This window comes from Sciurus carolinensis, chromosome 18 (assembly GCF_902686445.1).
Source record: "Sciurus carolinensis chromosome 18, mSciCar1.2, whole genome shotgun sequence".
Lineage (NCBI taxonomy): Eukaryota > Metazoa > Chordata > Mammalia > Rodentia > Sciuridae > Sciurus > Sciurus carolinensis.
The window spans coordinates 682,971-702,765 of NC_062230.1; the positions used below are offsets into that span (position 1 = coordinate 682,971).

General features: G+C 42.6%; 1 protein-coding gene and 1 pseudogene across 1 annotated transcript in view; both read left to right on the forward strand.

Moving 5' to 3' along the window:
* The first annotated feature begins 340 nt into the window (after positions 1-340).
* Tmem248 (transmembrane protein 248) overlaps positions 341-19,795 on the forward strand; it is a 30,002-nt gene continuing 10,547 nt past the window's right edge. Inside the window, exons 1-2 of the mRNA XM_047533642.1 lie at positions 341-577; positions 18,771-18,947. Of these exons, the coding sequence (XP_047389598.1) occupies positions 18,789-18,947 (159 nt within the window). The 5' untranslated portion in view covers positions 341-577; positions 18,771-18,788. The remainder of the gene's footprint in view (positions 578-18,770; positions 18,948-19,795) is intronic.
* LOC124970354 (40S ribosomal protein SA-like) lies at positions 14,470-15,895 on the forward strand (annotated as a pseudogene).

Consider the following 19,795-nt stretch of genomic DNA (forward strand, 5'->3'; position numbering starts at 1 on the left):
GGCCCCCAATCATCCCTCCACGGGCAGAGATCAACCCGCAAGCAGAGACACGCCGCACGCTGGAGCCCGCACCCACCGCGGTCACCAGCGCGCCGGCGCGCACGCCCTGTCTGTCCTCCCCACCGTCACGCATCGCACACTCCAAGGCTCGCAGGAACCCAGCCGCTACGTGCGGCGCGCACACCTTTGCGCACAGCACGCCGACGTACCGCGCACGCGCACCACGCCCTCGCGCGGATCCACGAGCTTTCGCCACGCAGGCCTTCACCGGCACGCCCTGCCGGGAGGCGGGACTCCGGCCTACGATTGGAGGAAGCTTGTCCCGGCCGCGCCGCCGTCCACGCCGGCGTCGGGGGTCACGCAGCGCTGGCAGTGGCGTGGGTGTTTTTCACCCGGAAACCGCGGCGGCCGGAGCCCGTGAGGAGCCGACTGCGGCGGCGGGAGCCGGCTGGGCTCTGGTCCTCGCGGCGCGGCGCGGCGGGGAGAATGGTGCCGGGAGACCGCGGGCCCGCCGCGCGCTGCCGCCTGTGAGCCCCGCGCGGCCGGGGCGCCCGCCCAGCCGCCGGCCTGCGGGAGGGTGAGCCGGGAGGGCCGGGAGGGAGGCTGGGGAGAAGGGAGGATCGGGAGGAAGACCGGGAGGCAGGAGAGGGAGACGAGGAGGACCCGGAGCGAGGCCGGGAGCCGGAGAGGGCGAACTCGGCTGAACCCGGAGGCGGGAGGCCGGGCGGGTCGAGCCGGGGCGGGAGCGGGGACCGGGCCCCGGGCGCTGGCGGGCCTGGCTCCGGTGCTGGCGGTGCTCGGTGTGCGGGCTGGACCCGGCGGGCAGGAGGGGCGGGCTCGGTGTGTGTGGCCTCGCGTCTCCGCTCCTGCGCGTCGGTCGGGGAGGCAGCCAGCCGCGCTTCCTGGACGGGCCCCCTCGGGAGCAAGGCCAGCCTGCGGTGCTGCTCCAGCCGCCCTGGCAGCCGCCAAGGCCCTTGGTTGGAGCGGATCCTCTCTAGCAGATGACAGCCCTCGCCGGCGACGAGTGGGAAGCCGCCCCGGAGCCTGCCTGCGGAGCCTGGGGCTCGGCCTGGGAGGGAGTGGGAAGAGAATCCCCCGGGCCGACGAGACTCCTCGAGGCGTTGATTTGCACCTGTAGTGTCCCCTGTTGGTCAGCTCGGGTTCCGGGCTCTGAATGCCACTTGCACCTGTAGTGTCCCCTTTTGGTCAGCTCGGGTTCTGGGCTCTGAATGCCGTTCGTAGATGAATGCACCGTCAGTGCTTGGCAGGCAAGGGCACTTTCTACTTGCTCGTCTAAGGATTCTGGAAAGAAGTAGTGTATTGCATACCTAAGACTTACTCCCAGGAGTGAGGAGATGGTGTGCTGAGGTTATAGTGAAGGTGCTGGTAGAATTTCTGTGGCCTGGAATCAGGGCTGGCATCGAGGTACTAAGGTCACCAAATGCTGATTATTTTGGACTCTAGCCGCAGGTGCTCTGTGGAGGAGCGAGTGGGATGTAAATATAGTTTCTACCTGCAAGGAAGCAATGAACTAAAACGTAGCAGAACTGAATTACCATAGGGCTGTAACTGCTGTTAGGGATTTTGTTAGGGTTAACTTCAGAAAAAGCTTCATAGAAGTGACCTTTGAAGTGGACCTAGGAAGATCAGGAGGATTTGGTTCATTGAGAATTAGCTGGGAAAATGGAAAAGCCAAGGTTAGTTGGTGATAGAGCATCCAGACTGGGTAGTTGGGCAATAGGTCCCTCAAAGTGTTGACAGGCAGCTGGTTAGGGTTAAATGTTAGAGGCAAAAGCAAATGCTAACTACCCAGCTGGTTTCAGGTTGATTTCTTGGTTCTAAAGAATTGTTTTATTCTGTGAATCTTTCTTATTCTAGTAGGAAGTCTGTGGCAAAAAACAGTGCTTAGCTTATTTTAAGGACAGTGAAAGAGATGCTGATTGTTGTTCCTGTCTAGTATTAACCATTGGGAAATTAAATTTGGTGTCTGTGAGTTGTTTCAGTGCTCCGAAGTGGTTTGCAGGAGCAGGGGTCTAGTATGGTCTCAGCAGCTATGGCCAGATGACAAACAAGTTCTTTAGTTGTCTTCTGAGTTTTTCTTTTTCTTTTCTTTCTTTCTTTCTTTCTTTCTTTTTTTTTTTTTGGGAGGAGGGAGGTGGGGGGCACTTAACCACTGAGCCACATCCAGCCCTTTTTATTTTTATTTTGAGACAGTCTCACCAAGTTGCTGAGGGCCTTACTTAATTGCTAAGACTGACTTTGAACTTGGGATCCTCCTACCTCAGCCTCCCATGCTGCTGGGATTAAAGATGCGTGCCACTGCCCCCGGTTCCTGAGTGTTTTTAATGATGTCTTGTCCACTTCACAGAGAGGCTATTTGTCTTACCCGGTGTTGTTGAAGAACTTTTGAAGTCATTCAAACAGACTACCGCGGTGTTTCTTTGGGACGATTGATCTCAGGATCTCACTGGCTTCAGTCGCAGCCTTTGAACATGCTCAGTAATGCACCGCTTTCACTGTTTCACGCTGCTTTTTGACTCTCCTTCCTTCTCCACTCCTTGTTCTAGCTCTTCATCATTTCAAGCATCTGAAAAAGTGGTCCTGCGGGGGTTCACTGTATTACATACTGCAGGAGTGGTGGTTTGTGGAATGTTTTCAGTATTTACATGCTTACCTATAAGAGAGGATTTAACATTTGTTCTTTAAACCCTTGATATTTCAGTTAAATTGAAAAAGTTGAAATTAAGAAAGTTCTTAGCAAACTGGATATTCTGTAGGGTTTATTTGGACAAACTTGGAAATCCTTAAGTTGTCTTTCCCAGATCGAAATCAAGCTTTACAAAGATCTGTAGCCCTCTGTGTGTGTGTGTAATTTGTACCTCACTGTAATCCTGGAGCCACATGGCAGTCTGTGAAGTATGGTTATTTACCCACTGGGCTTTTGTGCTCTTTGGCTATGAGTACTGTTTTCAAAGCATTTCCTGATATTTGCACTGAGTTTTAATGTTACAAGATTTTATATTGAGTCTGGAGCGTTCGTCTAATCTCAGTATCTCTCATGACTTCTTTTCTTTCTTTTTTTTTTTGAAGGATTTCTTTTTTTTTATATATTTTTTATTCATTGATGGACATTTATTTCTTTATTTACATGCGGTGCTGAGGATGGAACCCAATGCCTCACACATGCAAGTGCTCTACCACTGAGCCACAACCTCAACCCATGACTTATTTTCTCCAATATCCATTAGTTAAGCCCCAGAACATTAAATTTTAACAGGAGTACTTGTAATTTTGTTTACAATGGTCATCTAGTTAAAAACAAACAAACAAATTATTTTTTAGTCTTGAAACTGTGGTGAATTTAGTTTTTTAAAAAGAGAAGGGCATGTTGGAAATTGCCATAGTTTAATGTTATGTATTTGAAAATGGAATAATAAGAATATTAATTGTGAGTAAAAATCCAGCTAAAATTTAAAATTTGAAAATAAGCAATTGTAGATTGTTACTGTATCAGCCTATGTCCTTTCATTTTGTCTTTATGAGACTACTGTTGTGTAAGCTGCACATTTAGCCCCAAAGTTTTAGCTTTATGCCTTGTTATAATTTCTCCATTGATCATTTGAATTATCATGAGTTTACAAGTTGTATCTGAGTAAAACACAAGAAACCATTGGCAGAAGAGAGTTCTGGTCGTCTTTGCTTTATGCTCTGATGAGGTAGGAGACACCTTGATGGAACATTTCAGAATTCAAAAACAGTTTATTTAATTGCACTTTTATTGAAGTCAGTGGCTACAGTATACTGTGTGTGTCCATGACATGTGAAATTGGTTTGTTTTTCAGTTGGGCATTTGACTTGAAACTCTTAACAACACTGGTGTTGTGATTGGTGGCACAGTTTTTGTGGTTGGATGGCAAGTCAGAATCCATCTCTGCTGTTTATTTGTAGTGTGACCTTGTACAAATTACTCAACCTCTTTTGATTCAGTTTTCTGTTCAGTAAAATGAGGATAGTAATGTCTACCTAGCAATGTTGGGAAGATTAAAAAAATTGTATGTAAAGCACTTGGAATGGTGTCTGGTATGTGGCATATTTTAAGTGGTAGTTATTAGGAATGCTATTTTCTGTCTCCTTAGCCCTTGGTAATCTGTTTTCTGCCTCTGTCATTCTAATGAAAGGGGTTTGTTTACATTATTATTGATATCTTGATTTCAAAATTGTGTGACTGCTTTTAGTCTTCATGCCATTGGATCAGGTTGACTCTTCATTCAAACCTGTTGTTTTTATTAGGCAGTGGTAGAACTTCATGGTTAAAGCATGAACTCTAGGGGCCAAGTGGATTTTAATCCAGGTTCACTTACTAGGTGACATTGAACAAATGAGCAAACCCCTGATGCCTTCATTTCCTCATCTCTAAAATGCATATGATTTAAGAATCCTATAGAATATGTGCAAAACTCTAGAACAGTGCCTCTCTCCATGAAAGTAGGCAATAATGCCAGTGTTGTCAAGCATCTTCTTGGTGTTGGGACTGTCTGAGGTGGGAGGAGTGCCCAGACAGCAACATGGAGAGGAGAGACATGAGCAGGATGCATTTGGAGTTAAGTTTGACTGAGGAAAGCACCATCAGTGGGATGGAGAGCTGCTTTCAAGAGTCATTTAAGAGGTGGAAGCCCCTAGATTTGAACTGTTTGGTTGTGGGAGAGTGTGAATCAAGAATGACTGGCAGGGGTACTGGTAGATGGCTCTCTTTCAGGAGGAGCAGGAAACTGTTATCTACTTGTGTGTTTTGATCTTGTTGGTTCAGTGACCTGTGGGTCATCTAAGTAGAGTTCCCAAAGCAGGATGTTGAATCTGCAAGTTAGGAGACCTAGCATAGGCATGATTGAGTGTGGGACATATGAGTGAGCATGTCGCCCTTGAATAGAAGTCCTAGCCGGAACACCAGCTTTTGAAGAATGAGGAGGAGGGAAGGTCCAGGTGAGTACTGGCCTGGGTGTCAGGTGCTCTGCAGGGTGGCCAAGAACTGCAGCGCAGGCTTTGGGCTTGGCATGTCAGAGGTAATGGAGACCTTAGAGTGTTCTTGGTCTTTGCTTCCCACTCGTCCCTTTGAAGGTCTGTTCTGTCTGCACTTCCTGTTTTGTGATAGGAAGGGAGGAGGGTCACTACTGCCTTGGGCTGGCACATGCTTTCTTTGATGCCAAGAAGTGCCCTCATGTCGGCTACAACTTGGATGATCTGCTGTTACATCCATTACTCTTTGTTAAGCTCAGAGTTTGTAACCCTTGGCCTTGAGGTCCTTCAGATGTCTCAGATATCATAGGATATTTGAGAAATATAAATTTGTGTGTGTGTGTGTGTATGTAGTGCTGGTAATCAAATCCAGGTCCACCTGTGTGCTAGGCAAGTGCCCTACTGAGCTGTTAACACCCTCCCCGCCTTATTTTTTGTATGAAAATGAGCCCTTCTCCCACATCAAAGTGACTTCTTGCTGTTCTCAGCACAAGACCAGTGTGTTTCTTGATGGGCTTATACAGCAGACTTGCCTCTCACCTGCCTTCTCCCTGTGGCCTCCTCCCCGCCCCCAACTCCCAGCTTCTCTCAGGTATGATTATAGGAGAACTTTAAGTAATCTCCCATTCAACCTGAGCTAGGAAGTCTTGTTGAGGTTGAATGGTGGTTTTGTTTTTCATTTGAAGTGAACTTTTTGGTCTGGGTCACAGGTAGTGGTTTAATGTGTCTTAAATGAAAACAAATAGGTAAAATATGAAACTAGGAATATTGTCTGGGAGTGTAGAATCCCTCTCCAGGGGTTTTAGTTTAAAACTAGAATAAAGCTAGTTCAGTTACTTTGACAAGTAACCATGTGATCCACTGGAAAGTGCTTGGGTTTGGGAGAGAGGAAGGGAAGCTGAGAGGCCTCCTGTGCCTGTGTCAGGAATGTGAGGTGCTTCTCTCTATGGAGTGTTCAAGCAGGTTGCAGACATTCTCTCCACCGGTGGCTTGGGGCCCCCCTCTTGTGCTTCTCTTTCCTCTACACAACTGTGTTTGTCTCCTTACTTAAAAAATTAGCCCCTCAAACCCCCACCCTTTCACCTGAACTAATGGAGTTTAGCTGTTGCCTCAGTTTCCCAGGCTTGTTCTTACCTTTTCATCACTGAATTCTTTCCTGCCAGAGTCTATTAGTTTTGGAGGTTACCAGGGTCTTGCCAGATACAGAGCTCAGTTTCCCCTGAGTACTTTGTATTTTATTTCATTATTTTCGTTTATATCTATTTGTGTGTTTTACAGTAGTGGGGATTGAATCCAGGGCTTTGCATTTATATGCTAAGCTAGTGCTGTACCCCAACTGAGTACTTTTAAGGAACGGAGAGGTGCAGGAATCTTGTATTCTTAGCGGTTGTTCCCTGTGTAGCCTTTGTCTGGAACTCTTCTCCCTGCCTTGCAGGACACCTCCCATCCTGGGCACCTTCTGGTGCACGACCACCTTTCTCTCCTTGTCTCCTTTGCTCCAGTGGAGGAGCCCATGTCTGTCCGGAGAACAGTGCGCCTCCTGTCCCTGGAACCTGCAGCGCCTCCTGGTCTGGAGAAGCTGCCTCCGAATGCTCCTTCTTTTTGTGCTTGGATTTCTCACAGAGTACTCAAAGTACAGTTCACTCTAAGTCCTCTAAATGCAGATTGCTGTGAATTAAGGATTACCTTGGTAACAGAACAGGTTGGAAGACTGTCTTGCTTTCTATTTTCTAGGGTGATTAAAGAAATCATTCTTTTAAGTTCTGTTTATTTATCTATTTATTTTCATGGCACTCTTAGCTATGTTCCCAGCCTATTTATTATTTAGGGTACTGGGGACTGAACCCAGAGGCACTTTGCCACTGAGCTACATCCCCAGCCCTTTTAAATTATTGATTATTATTATTATTATTATTTTGGGTACTGGGGCTTGAACTCAGGGAAACTCAACCATTGAGCCACATCCCCAGCCCCATTTTGTATTTTATTTAGAGACAGGGTCTCACTGAGTGCTTAGGGCTTTACTGAGTTGCTGAGGCTGGCGTTGAACTTGTGATTCTCCTGCCTCAGCCTCCTGATTACAGGTATGCACCACCTCACCTGGCTAAATTTTTTATTTTTTATTTTTTATTTTGATACAGGGTCTTACAAGTTGCCCAGGCTGGCCTGGTATGCTCAATCCTTCACCCTCCCCAATAGCTGGGATTGTAGGTGTGTGCCACTGCATCTGACTTTAAATTCTGTTTTTTTTCCTGTTTATTGTCTTTATTAATGAAGAAAATGAATGGAATTAAAATTTGTTTTGACGCTCACAGGATCAGCAGAATTAATGATGGTCTTATTTATAAATTTTATTGTTGAGATTATTAGAAATGAGGCTAGGGTTGTATCTCAGTGGTAGCATGTTTGCCAAGCATGCCTGGATTTGATCTCCAGTAGCACAAAAAGAAAAAATTACTTGGACGGAATGTAGATTTATGATTACAATTTTTAAAAATATTTTTTTTTAGTTGTGGGTGGACACAATACCTTTATTTTATTTTTATGTGGTGCTGAGGATCGAACCCAGGGCCTCATGCATGCTAGGCAAGTGCTCTACCACTGAGCCACAGTCCCAGCCCCATGATTACAATTTTTAAGGAAGAAGGAAGGTACATGCAATCCCATCAGTGAGAGAGCCACCAGTGTTTACGTTTGAGAGTATGTTGCCTTTTTTTCCATGTGGGTGCTTGCTCTGGAACACATTCTTCAAAAACCTAAAATAGCCTCACTCCTTGTAGAATCTGAACACATGCAGACTTTTTTTTTTTTTCCATGTTACTATTCCTTAAACATTACAGTATAACTACTGTTTGCATAGCACTGGCTATTAGGCATTATTAATAATCTAGAGATGTTTTAAAATTTATAGGTGTATCGCTAAGTTATATGCAAATACTACACCATTTTATCTGAGGGACTTGAGCCCCTGCTGCTCTTTGGTGACCAGGGAGAGTGGGGTCCTGCAGTCTTGCAAGGGACAAAAGAAAACTGTTATGTTACTTCAGGTACTGTAGGGGTTGGTTTAGTTGTAGATGACACAGTAGCTTTCTTTTTGTTTGTTTATTTTTATGTGGAGCTGAGGATTGAACCCAGTGCTTCACACATGCTAGGCAAATGCTCCACCACTGAGCCACAGCCCCAGTGCAGGTCCTGTGTTTTTAAAGGCTGCATTGTTTTCCTCCTCCAGAGTCATCATACTTTATTTAACCAGTTCCCTCTTAGTGTTGAATGTCCACTTTCCACTTTTCCTCCTTTAAAGGCTCTTAAGATAAGCATCTGTTTTCAACTGTTGATGTTTCATAGGCTGGGTTCTTAGAAGTAGCAAGGCAGGGGTGAAAGTGTGCCAGGTTTGACTCTGTTGATATGTATGGCGGGGTGGCTTCCAGAGGTTGTTCACAGTCCTCCCCTGTCCCCTGGTACGTGACTTGTGTTCCTCCTGTAACCTGTGGATTCCTTGGGGTATCTTTTGGACAGTCTTAGTGTTTTCACTGGCTTTAGTCCCGTCTGGTATGAACCATCGGCGTTGAGTGGTAGGTGTTGGTGAACTTTAGTCCCACCTTTCTGTGCTTGTTGAACTGCCTTTGTGCTGTGTTTTGTGAACCTTGAATCTCTGGACTATTCAGGGGCAGCTCCACAGCTTTCAGCATTTTTCTCTCTTTTCTGGTGAGTTCCAGGACTCTAATTGGAGTTGGAATGAATTTAGGGAAAGGGTCAGAAGAGTACTTTTTCTTCTTTCTTTTAAGTAGCATTTACTATTGCAAAGCTTATAGCAGCTTTCTTGTAACTATTTGCAGAGAAAATAAATTTATATAACCTTTATTAATTTCTTGTTTGAAAATGCCTGTGAATGGTAGAAAGGGATTTTGTTTTTTTTTGTGTGTGTGTGTGTGGTGCTGGGGATCGAACCCAGGGCCTTGTGCTAGCAAGGTAAGCACTCTACCGACTGAGCTATCTCCCCAGCCCAGAAAGGGATTTTAAATTTGTAAACTATTTGGACTACTTATAGTTTTATTGGAAAATGGCTTTACCTGTTTAATGACTACCGTTGGCCTATTCTGGAAATTACCCTGCATTAAAAATTAGCTAGCTTGGGTATATTTATGTTGATGTAGCTCAGTGTTTAACTTTTAAAAAAAAATGTTAGTTGTAGATGGACACAGTGCCTTTATTTATTTTTATGTAGTACTGGGGATTGAACTCAGTGCTTCACACATGCTAGGCAAGCGTTCTACCACTGAGCCACAACCCCAGACCTTTAGTGTTTGGATTTTGATGTGACGTGGTTGTGATGACTGTTGGTTCTCTCTAGAAGTGATCTTCACCCCTTTTTAATGGTGAGATGAGGTCTTGCCACGTTGCTTAGACTGACCTCAAAACCGTGGGCGCAGGTCCCTCCCCTGACTTAGGCCCTTTGGTTAGTCTGCAGGCATGTACCTTTGTGACTGGCGTGGAAGTGACTTTTTTATTTGTTTTCAGGGTGGTGGGGGTGGAATCAGGTCTCCCACATGTTGACAAGTGCACTACTGAACCACACCCCCAGTTTTAATTCTGTATTTTTTTTCTCTTATTTCCCTAAATGTTTCATATTGGGAACTTCAGGTAGTGAATGGATTATTTTTCAGGTTTTGGTATATTTTATTTTAAATAAATCGAATCAACACTGTTGATGTGTTTTTGCTCCTCAATCCTGTTAATTTTAATCTGATTAATATCTTTTCTAGATTTTTTTTAAAAGTTTGTTTTAAGCCTGGACTTACTTGATTCATTCATTTAATGAACTTGCTTTTTTTATGGGGGAGATTACTGGGAATTTAACCCAGGGGTACTTAACCACTGAGTCACAGCCCCAGCACTTTTTTTTGTTTTGTGACAGGGTCTTGCGAAGTTGCTTAGGGCCTCCCTAAGTTACTGGGGCTGACCTTGAACTTGTGATCCTCCTGTCTCAGCCTCCTGATTCACTGGGATTATAGGCCTATGCCACCATACCTGACTATATTTTTAAAATCACTTTTTAAAAAAATCAGACTTTTTTCTTTCCTTGTTTTTGAAGGGGAGTATTAGGTCTCAAGCCCAGTGCCTTGCACATGTTAGGCAAGAGCTCTTCCCCCAAAGCTCTGATAACCTATTTTTAATTTATTTTATTTTCATTTTAAAGTATTATTATATTTTGTGGTACTGTGGATTTAACCAAGGGATCTCTATCCCCAGCTTTTTCTTTTTCTTTTTTTTTAATTTTGAGACAGGAACTCACTAAGGTGCTGAGGCTGCCTCAGCCCAGAGTTGCTGGGATTACAGATGTACCCCACCACATCCGGCTAATTACCTATTTTTAAAATTTAATTACTTCTTTAACTGGTACATAAAAACATAAAAATTATGCACATTAATGAGGCAATATGATTCAGTACATGTATACTTTGTGTAATGTTTAAATCAGGATAAATCTTTCTCTTCAGACATTCACAGTTTATGATAAAACTTTCAAAATCTTTTCCTTTAGTTTTTTGAAATATACAATACATTGTTATCACATATAGTCACTTGCTTATTTAACTTAGTACTCACGGATAACCTTTCCCCGCCTTTCCTTCTCAGTTGCCTGTCTCATGTCTAAACACTGATATTCAGAGACGAGGTGATGCATCCGCCCTTGAGGCTGACAACTTGGTTGGGAATATAAACTTACACAGGCAACAGCAGTCAGAAGCCTCAGGCTTGCGCAAGAAATTTTACAGGTGTAGCGGGTGCTTAAAAGTGAACATGGTCACTTCTCTCCAAGGGGTTACTGGGAGGGACCTGGGAAAGTTCTGTAGAGGAGGGAACCGTTGTGTCTTGGGAGAGGGTGAAAGGAATGTAGTTCATGAAAGTTGAGAGGACCAGTGGAGTTAAAAACTTCAAGCTACAACTTTGTCCAGTTTGTTCTGGGAATTGCAAGCAGGTGGAATAAGAGATGTTGAGAAGCAGACAAGCCGTAGCTCATGTAGACTGCCGTTCTAAAACACATGGACTTGATCTTGTGGTCATCTGGAGCTCTGAAAGATTTCGGCAGGATCATGATTACATTTGCATTTGGAAAAATCACTCTGACAATAGCATGGGACTGGATTATTTGACAAGTAGTAGAGAGATCCAGTTGAGACTTTTAGAATCACAAAAGAGGTGATGAATTGCAGAAGGAAATGAAAAAACAAGGGACAGAAAGGAGGTGTTAAAGAAATAGACTTGTTGGTTTTCAGAATGGCTTGGGTACAGATGTTAAGGCTAAAGTCTAGGGCGTTTTCTGAGAATTGAACTGAAATGGAGAACATTGGAAGAGCCAGGGTGGCCAGGAAAGCAGATGTGCTTAACTTTGGACATGGAGCTCATTAGTACAGAGGTATTGGGAGGGAACTGGGACATGGAGGTCTCAGAGGTGCAGAGGACTGAGACAGGTGTTAGTCTCTGTCGTCCAAGATGAGCGAAGTGGGTGGATCTGAAGTATGTTTTTGGAAGAAAAGCAACAGTGTGCTGTTGGGTTATATTGGTAGAAGAGCTGAGAGGAATACAGCTACAGGAAGGGCATGCAGTGCAGTTTGTATTATGAAATGCTTAGTTAGCAAAGAAAACTCAAAAGACATGAGTTGAGATTTCAATTGACAGAGTTAGAAAAACTCAACTGAGTAAATCCAAAGAAAGCAGGTGAGAAAAAATAAAAAAATGTATAGAATGGGGGATGTAGCTCAGTGGTAGAGTGTTTGACTAGTATATGTGTTTGAGGCCTCAGGTTCAGGCCCTAGCACGGCAGGAAAGTATAGAAATTGTTGAAACTAGAAAACAAAAAAGAGATCCAGATATAAGCTCCAAAACCAAATACTGGTCCTTTGAAAATATGAATATGACAAAGCTCTGAAGTTTGTAGATAAGAAGAGAAGGTGAACACAAAAATCATGTACTGAAGAAAACATAACTACAGATACATTAAAAATTGAACAAATCACAAAATGATACTGTGTCATAAAGTCTAAAAGCCAACGTAAAATGGATAATTTGTTAGAATACTGTATCTTGTCAAAATTGATTCTGTAGAAATGGAAAACAGATTTATAGCCATTAAAAAACATGATTAAGTGCTGGGGATATGACTCAGTTGCCTTGCAAACAAAACAAAAAACAAACAAACAAAACAAAAACAAACAAAAACAAAAACAAAACTGTGATTAAGTTAAGTTGACCCCACCAAAATACTGAACTAAACAAAATCTTGACAGACTCAGATGATTTTCTGGCTAACGTCTACTAAATTTCTTAAGATATAGAAGTACGTAACTCACATTGTTCTAGAAAGTGAATAAATACAGGGTATGGTAGTGGCCTATAATTTTCTTATCTCACTTATGAATGGATATGAAAATTTAAAATAAAATTTAGCAAACATAACATTAGTGTAGTTTTAAAATATCATGAACAGTGGCTGGGATTGTAGCTCTGTGGTAGAGCATGTGCTTTTCATGAACGAGGCTGTGGGTTTAATCCCCAGTGCCAGGGCAAAAAACAGCCACAACAAAAAAAGTGAGCACATCAAACTTATGTAGAGTGCAAATATTAGTCAACATGAAAAAGATTTAAGAGATTAAAGGATAAAAATTGATTGCTTAGAAAATTGCAGAAGCAGTATCCATTAAAATATAGCACTTGGCTAGGGAGTGTAAGCTCATTGCTGGAGTATATACTTAACATGCAAAATGCTGTGGGTTCAATCCCCTGCACCAAAATTAAGATTAAATTAAAATAACATTTTTAAAAAATATATTTTAGTTGTGAATGGACATGATATCTTTATTTATTTTTTTATGTGGTGCTGAGAATCTAACCCAGTGCCTCACATGTGCTAGGCAAGTGCTCTACCACTAAGCCACAACCCCAGTCCATTAAAATAGCATTTATAATAAAAATTTGTGAACTTGGAATAGAAGGTAAGAAATTTCCAATAGAAACAAAACAAATACCATACTTAGCAGCGAAGTTTTATAAAACTTTCTGTAAAACCAGGACTGAGGCAAGAATTCTTATTATTGCCACTTCCATTTGTTATTTCATTGAAGGTTCTAGTCCTAGTAATTAAAAAAAAAAAAAAAAAAGTTAATAAAAGGTTGGAAAGGAAGAAAAAAAACTACTGTTGTTTGCAAACGGTATGATCATCTATATAGAAAATTCAAGGGAAGCCACAAACAGGCTTTAGAATTTAAAACACTCAGCAGAAGAATCAAGATCAGTATATAAAAGTATTTTGTGTTTGTGTGAACTCAGTAACAATAGAAAATGTAATTGCTAGAGGATATCATCAGTGATAGGTGGATGAGGTAATATGTCTTTGAATCTGTCGACAAGATACATAGGAACTTTCAAGAAAGTTTTCACTTTTTTTGTGTGTGATGCTGGGGTTTGAACCCAGGGCTTTGGGCCTGCCGAGCATACGCTGTGCCACTGAGTTACATGCCCAGCCTCCTTACCCCACCAGAGAAAATTTTTAAAAATTATTGAAAAAGAAAAGTAGACTCCAATAATGGAGAGAAATACCACATTCATAATTTAGGAAATGACAATGTTATAAATATTCCCCAAATTAGTATATTTATTTTAATTCCCACTTAAATCTTAGCAAGAATTTCTGGGAACTTGTAATTGGAACTTAAAATTCATGTGGGGTATTGAAGAGCTGAGAATAGCTAAGACAACTGTTTTTGTTTTTTGGTACTGGAGATTGAATCCAGCAGTACTTTACCACTGAGCTATACCCTTAGCCCTTTTTAGTTATTGTTTTAAATTTTGAGACAGGGTTTCAGTAAGTTGCTGAATCTGGCCTTGAACTTGGGATCCTCCTGCCTCAGCCTCCAGACTTGCTGGGAATAACAGGCATCTACCAACAAGCCTAGCTAGCCAAGACAGTTTTGAATAACAATAAAATGGTAGACTTCTTGCAGTTGATGGCAAGATTTAAAGCTGCATGGTACTTGAGGGTAGCGGGAGAGAGAAAGGCAGTGATGAAGCAGAAACAATAGACGCAAATCTACATATGCATGGGAACTTGCCATACATGAGATGTGGTACTGTAAATCTATAGGAAAAGAGTGAGCAGTTTAGTAAATGTGTTGGGCAATTGGCCACCCAAATAAAGCAGGATTAAACTAGAGAGCTGGTTCCAGACTTTCCAAACCAATTTCAAGTAGAGGGGAGACTGAAAGTAAAAAACTGTAGAATTCGTAGAAGAAAATTTAAAAATCTTTATGAAATATAATGATGGTATTGGGAAAGGATTCCCAAATAATTCACACATACACAATCATGAATGGAAATGGTTGATAACTTTTTTTTTTTTTTTTAGACAAACACAATACTTTATTTATTTTTATGTGGTGCTGAGGATCGAATCCAGTGCCTCACACGTGCTAGGCAAGTGCTCCACCACTGAGCCACAACCCCTGTCCAGTTGATAACTTTAAATACATTAAAGTCAAGAACTATCAATGCTTCCACACTACCCAGGGAGGGGTCCATACGGCCTTGTTCTTGATTCCCATTGTAACTTAAGGGAACTGTCACAATGTGCAGAGCCCTTGACATCCTGCAAATGAAGGAAGAGGATGTCCTCAAATCCCTTGCAGCAGGAACCCACTTAGGTGGCACCAATCTTGATTTCCAGATGGAACAATATATCTACAAAAGGAAAAGTGATGGCATCTACATCATAAATCTGAAGGGGACCTGGGAGAAGCTTCTGCTGGCAGCTCGTGCCATTGTTGTCATAGAAATCCCTGCTGATGTCCTTGTCACATCCTCTAGGAATACTGGCCAGCAGGCTGTGCCGAAGTTTGCTGCTGCCACTGGAGCCACTCCCATTGCTGGCCACTTCACTCCTGGAACCTTCACTAACCAGGTCCAGGCAGCCTTACAGGAACCACGTCTTCAGGGCTGAACACCAACCTCTTACAGAAGCATCTTATGTCAGTCTGCCTGCCATTGCTTTGTGTGACAGACTCTCCTCTGCACTATGTGGACATTGCTCTTCTGTGCAACAGTAAGGGAGCTCATTCTGAGGGTATGATGTGGATGCAGGCCCAAGAAGTTCTGTGCATCAAGATTGGTGCCACCTAAGTGGGTTCCATTTCCCATGAACACTCATGGGAGGTCATGCCTGATCTCTGCTTCTGCAGAGATCCTGAAGAGATTGAAAAGGAAGAGCAGGCTGCTGCTGAAAAAGCTATGACCAAGGAGGAATTTCAGGGTGAACGGACTGCTCCAGCTCCTGAGTTCACTGCTACTCAACCTGAGGTTGCAGACTGGTCTGAAGTTGTGCAGGTACCCTCTGTGCCTATCCCAGCAGTGTCCTACAGAAGACTGGAGTGCCCAGTCAGCCACCGAAGACTGGTCTGCAGCTCCCACTGCTCAGGCTACTGATTGGGTAGGAACAACCACGGAGTGGTCTTGAGCTATTCTGCAGACACTTACTAAGCAAAATGAAAATAAGGTTACAGAAAATAAACACTAGTTTCTTAAAAAAAAAAAAAAAAAATCAAGGAAATGTAAATCAAATTGCAGTGAGAAACTACCTCATGTACAGTAGGATTGTTATTATAATAAAAAACAGATAAGGAGTGTTGGTAACATTGTAGAGAAATTGAAACTTTTACACTGCTAGTGGAAATGCAAAATAGTAGCGGCTTTGGAAAAAAATCTGGCAGTTCCTCAAGAGATTGAAGTTACCTTAAGGGGCTGGCGAGATAGCTCAGACGGTAGAGTGCTTGCCTTGTAAGCACAAGGCCCTGGGTTCGATCCCCAGCACCCAAAAAACAAAACAAAACAAAAGTGAAGTTACCTTAAGACCCTGCAGTGGTACTTGAAGGTCTATATTTAAGAGAAATGAAAACCTGTCCCCACAAAAACCTACACACACGTTCATAGGATTATTTACAGTGACTGAAAAGTGGAAACCCAGATACCTATCAGCTAATGAATGGATAAACAAAACAAAAGTAAAACATCTTGTGCAATGAATATTTTTGGCAATTAGAAGGAATAAAAAAGCGGTGATGTATACTACAACACAGATGAACCTTGAAAACATTCTAAGTGAAGTCTGACTGCTTGAGCACATCCAGAGCAATTAGGAGCACCATTAGTGATTGCCGCAGGGCTAAAGGAAATGGGGGTCGCTGTAAAGGGTGTGGGGTTTCTTTAGGGATTGATGAAAATGTTTGAAAATTAAAATCTGTTCATACTTGTGATGATGGCTGCCCGATTCTGTGAATATACTAAAAACCATTGAATTGTATACCTTGAATGGGTAATTTGTATGGTCTGTGAATTATCTCTAAAAACTATTAAAAAGTTGAGAACCTTTTGTATGGCAAAAAATAGTGAAGAGGTGCTCTTAGATGCAGTTTATAATGATAGATACCGTGTTGCATCCACCTTGTTGGCCCAGTGTGGTATAACAGAACAGGCTTATCGCAAATACTGGGAAATAGAGCAAGGCCTTTAGTTGCAGGATCTGGGTGGGGGAGTGTAGCCTGGTACACCCTGCTAATAGAGCAGTCTGGGTCATGTCAAGTCAGGTTGAAGATGGACCCTACTCTGTGACTGACTGGAGCCAGAGCCACTGTTGTACCGTTGCAGTTCCCTTGATGGCTGAAAAGGTGGGAAGAACCTAGCTGGGACAGTTCTCTCTGCCCACCTATCTATTTCATAGTTGATCTATCTCAGCTAGGGCTATATATCTAGATATCTATCTAGATATAAATCTATATCTGCATTTTAATTTAGATGTGTTTCAGTTATATTCAGTGGACTAGATGAGCACAGATCAAAAGATAAATCTCAGAAACAAAGTTAAGTGGAAATGTATGAGGACTGGCACACACCTGTTATTGCAGCGACTTGGGAGGCTGAGGCAGGAGGATCACAAGTTCAAGACCAGCCTCAGCAACTTAATGAGATCTTAAGCAACTTAGGGTAGACCCTGTCTCAAAATAAAAAATCAAAAGGGCTGGGAATGTGGGTCAGTTCCAGAAAAAAAGTGGGGGAGGGCAGGAGGATAGATACAATGCGTCATTGCCCCACATTTTCAAATCATGTCAGTAATTATATCTTTGCATGTACACATGCAGTAAAAGTACAGAAAACATGCTTGGATAATGGTACTTGCCAATTTAAGGACTGAATTTGCATTGGGGGGGTGTTATTTTCCATCTCACAGGGGTCTTGTGCAGACGAGAGTCCACCAGCCTGCCTTGTCTCAAGTGTGTGTTTGTGAGTTCTTAGAGGCCATTGATAACATCTTTTTCTCTAAAACTTAAAAGCTGGTACAGACTCTAGAAAATTGCTTTGCGTTAACGTTGTGCTCTCCTGTTTGTTGGTTGTGTGCCCCCTGCTGTTTCCTGTTCTGTCTGAAGTGCTGAACAAGAAGGGCAGAATCTCTGCTCCAGGAGAGCTAAGAGGGATCCGCATAAACAAGTGGGGGAAGTTGCTCCAGATGACCCTGAAGCGGGGAAAGGGAGTGAAGCGGAACGTGGTGGGGAGCAGGGGGTGGTGGGGGTGGTCGTGGTGGTCAGGAAGGCTTGTTCCAGGGAGCTACGGTGCACGCGTGTAAGCTTTTAGGAAAAGCATCCCAGGCAGGCACAAAGGTCACCAAGTAGGTCATGCTCAAAAACTGCAAGCAAAGTAAAATGCTTCGGAATAAACAAAAGAATTGTAAGCTCACACTTTGAAAATGGAAAACATAGTTTTTTTTTTTTTTTTTGGGTGCTGGGGATCGAACCCAGGGCCTTGTGCTTGCAAGGCAAACACTCTACCGACTGAGCTATCTCCCCAACCCCCAGAAAACATCGTTGAAATAAAGAAGACCTAAATAAATGGAGAGGCATCCAGCCAGGTTCATGGACTAGTAGATAACATTGTTAGGAAGGTATTACTCCCAACTCATCTTCATGGAGATGGAGTGCAGTCCCCATCATAGCCCCAGTGGATTTCCTTGCAGACATTAACAAGCCAGAGCCCACTGTTGGGGGTGGGAGCTGATGGTGGTGAAGTTGGAAAGGTCCGCAGGGCTGCTGGGTCACGAGCTCTGGACCAGATGTTGTGCTTTCATGGACTTCATCATGGGTTTGTGGGAAGCTTAGGGTGTTAAGCAGGGGAGTGACAAAATCCAGTCAGTATTGAGTATCTATTGTGTACCAGATAGGGGTGCACATGAGTGATAGGGTAGTCAGTAAAATAGTGTTGAATAAATAGAATTCAGCTTTTCAGTGATAGGAAGTGAGAATATCTTTAATTGATTTCTGTACAGTGACCTACTTAAAAATTTTGTTAAGTAATATGGATGTAGTGATATTCACTGTCAACATTTAGAAGATTCAGATTGAAAGATAATTCTTACTTTCAAGATCTAACCACTGTGAGGTAATGGCTTAACATGTACTGCTTTTTCCTCCTAGTCTTTTGAGTTAATTATTTATATTGGTGCTGGGAATTGAATTCAGACCCTTGCACATGCTAATAAGCATTTGCTTTTCCACTGATCCACAGTCCTGGCCCCTTGAATGAATTTATTGGTCAGTCATTTCTCAAGTTCAACTGTGAGCGTCTCCCTTAACCCCAGGCACTACTAAGGGAAACAAAAGTGAGGATCACAGCTTTTCTTTGCAAGTCAGTCTATAAATCTGATGATGGATTTCTTTCAGGTGGAGCTGGTCAGAATAATGTTGAGCGCCAGCCCCCTGGAGAGCCTGAAGCTGCATGTCAGCAGTCGGCCCCCTCTGGTGGTCTTCATGATCAGCGTGAGCGCCATGGCAATAGCTTTCCTGACCCTGGGCTATTTCTTCAAGATCAAGGAGATTAAGTCACCAGAAATGGCAGAGGTACAGTATGTTCTGACTTCCCTTGGGCTGATGAGTGGAGAAACACCTTTTGGCTCTTTGTACACCTTTGTTTAGTTGTGAGTTTTTGCTCTTAGTAAGAAACATGGGTATTTATTCAGACTTTTCTTTCTCCCTCCCTGCCCACCCCCCACATTACTTCATTAGGAAATATTTGTTTGATTTAAATAATGCTACTGGTTTCAATTATATACTGTTTCAGCAATAAAACAGATGTGTTTTAGAGATTTTTTTAAAATTTTAGTTGTAGATGGACACAATACCTTTATTTTATTTATTTATGTGATGCTGAGGATTGAACCCAGTGCCCCATGCATGTGTGCTACTACTGAGCCACAACTCTAGCCCTGGAGAGTATGTTTTTAAAATGATTTGTTTCAAGAAGCTAGAGAACTCAGTTCTTTGATATTTATAATTAAGTTGCTCATTGCTGTTTGTGAAAAATGACATTTGGTATTTCAAAGTCACTTATTGCATTTTATCAGCTATTCTGATGGCCTTTTTATTGGCTGAGAAGAGATCCTAAAGAAATTTAAAAATAAGATCTTATTTCCAAATATATATCTCTTTTTTAATCATGGAAAGCTTCAGTTATTTATAAACTTGCCTTCTAGATTTTACATTTTGTACAATTTAAGTAAGTTATTGGGGCACTGATCTTTAATCTAGGCATATCATAGTTGAAACACATGTAGTGCAGATTTTTTAAAAATATTTTTTAGTTGGCCATGGAGCATTATTTTATTTGTTTATTTATATGTGGTGTTGAGAATCGAACCCAGTGCCTTGCCCATGCTAGCAAGTGCTCTGTCACTGAGCCACAACCCCAG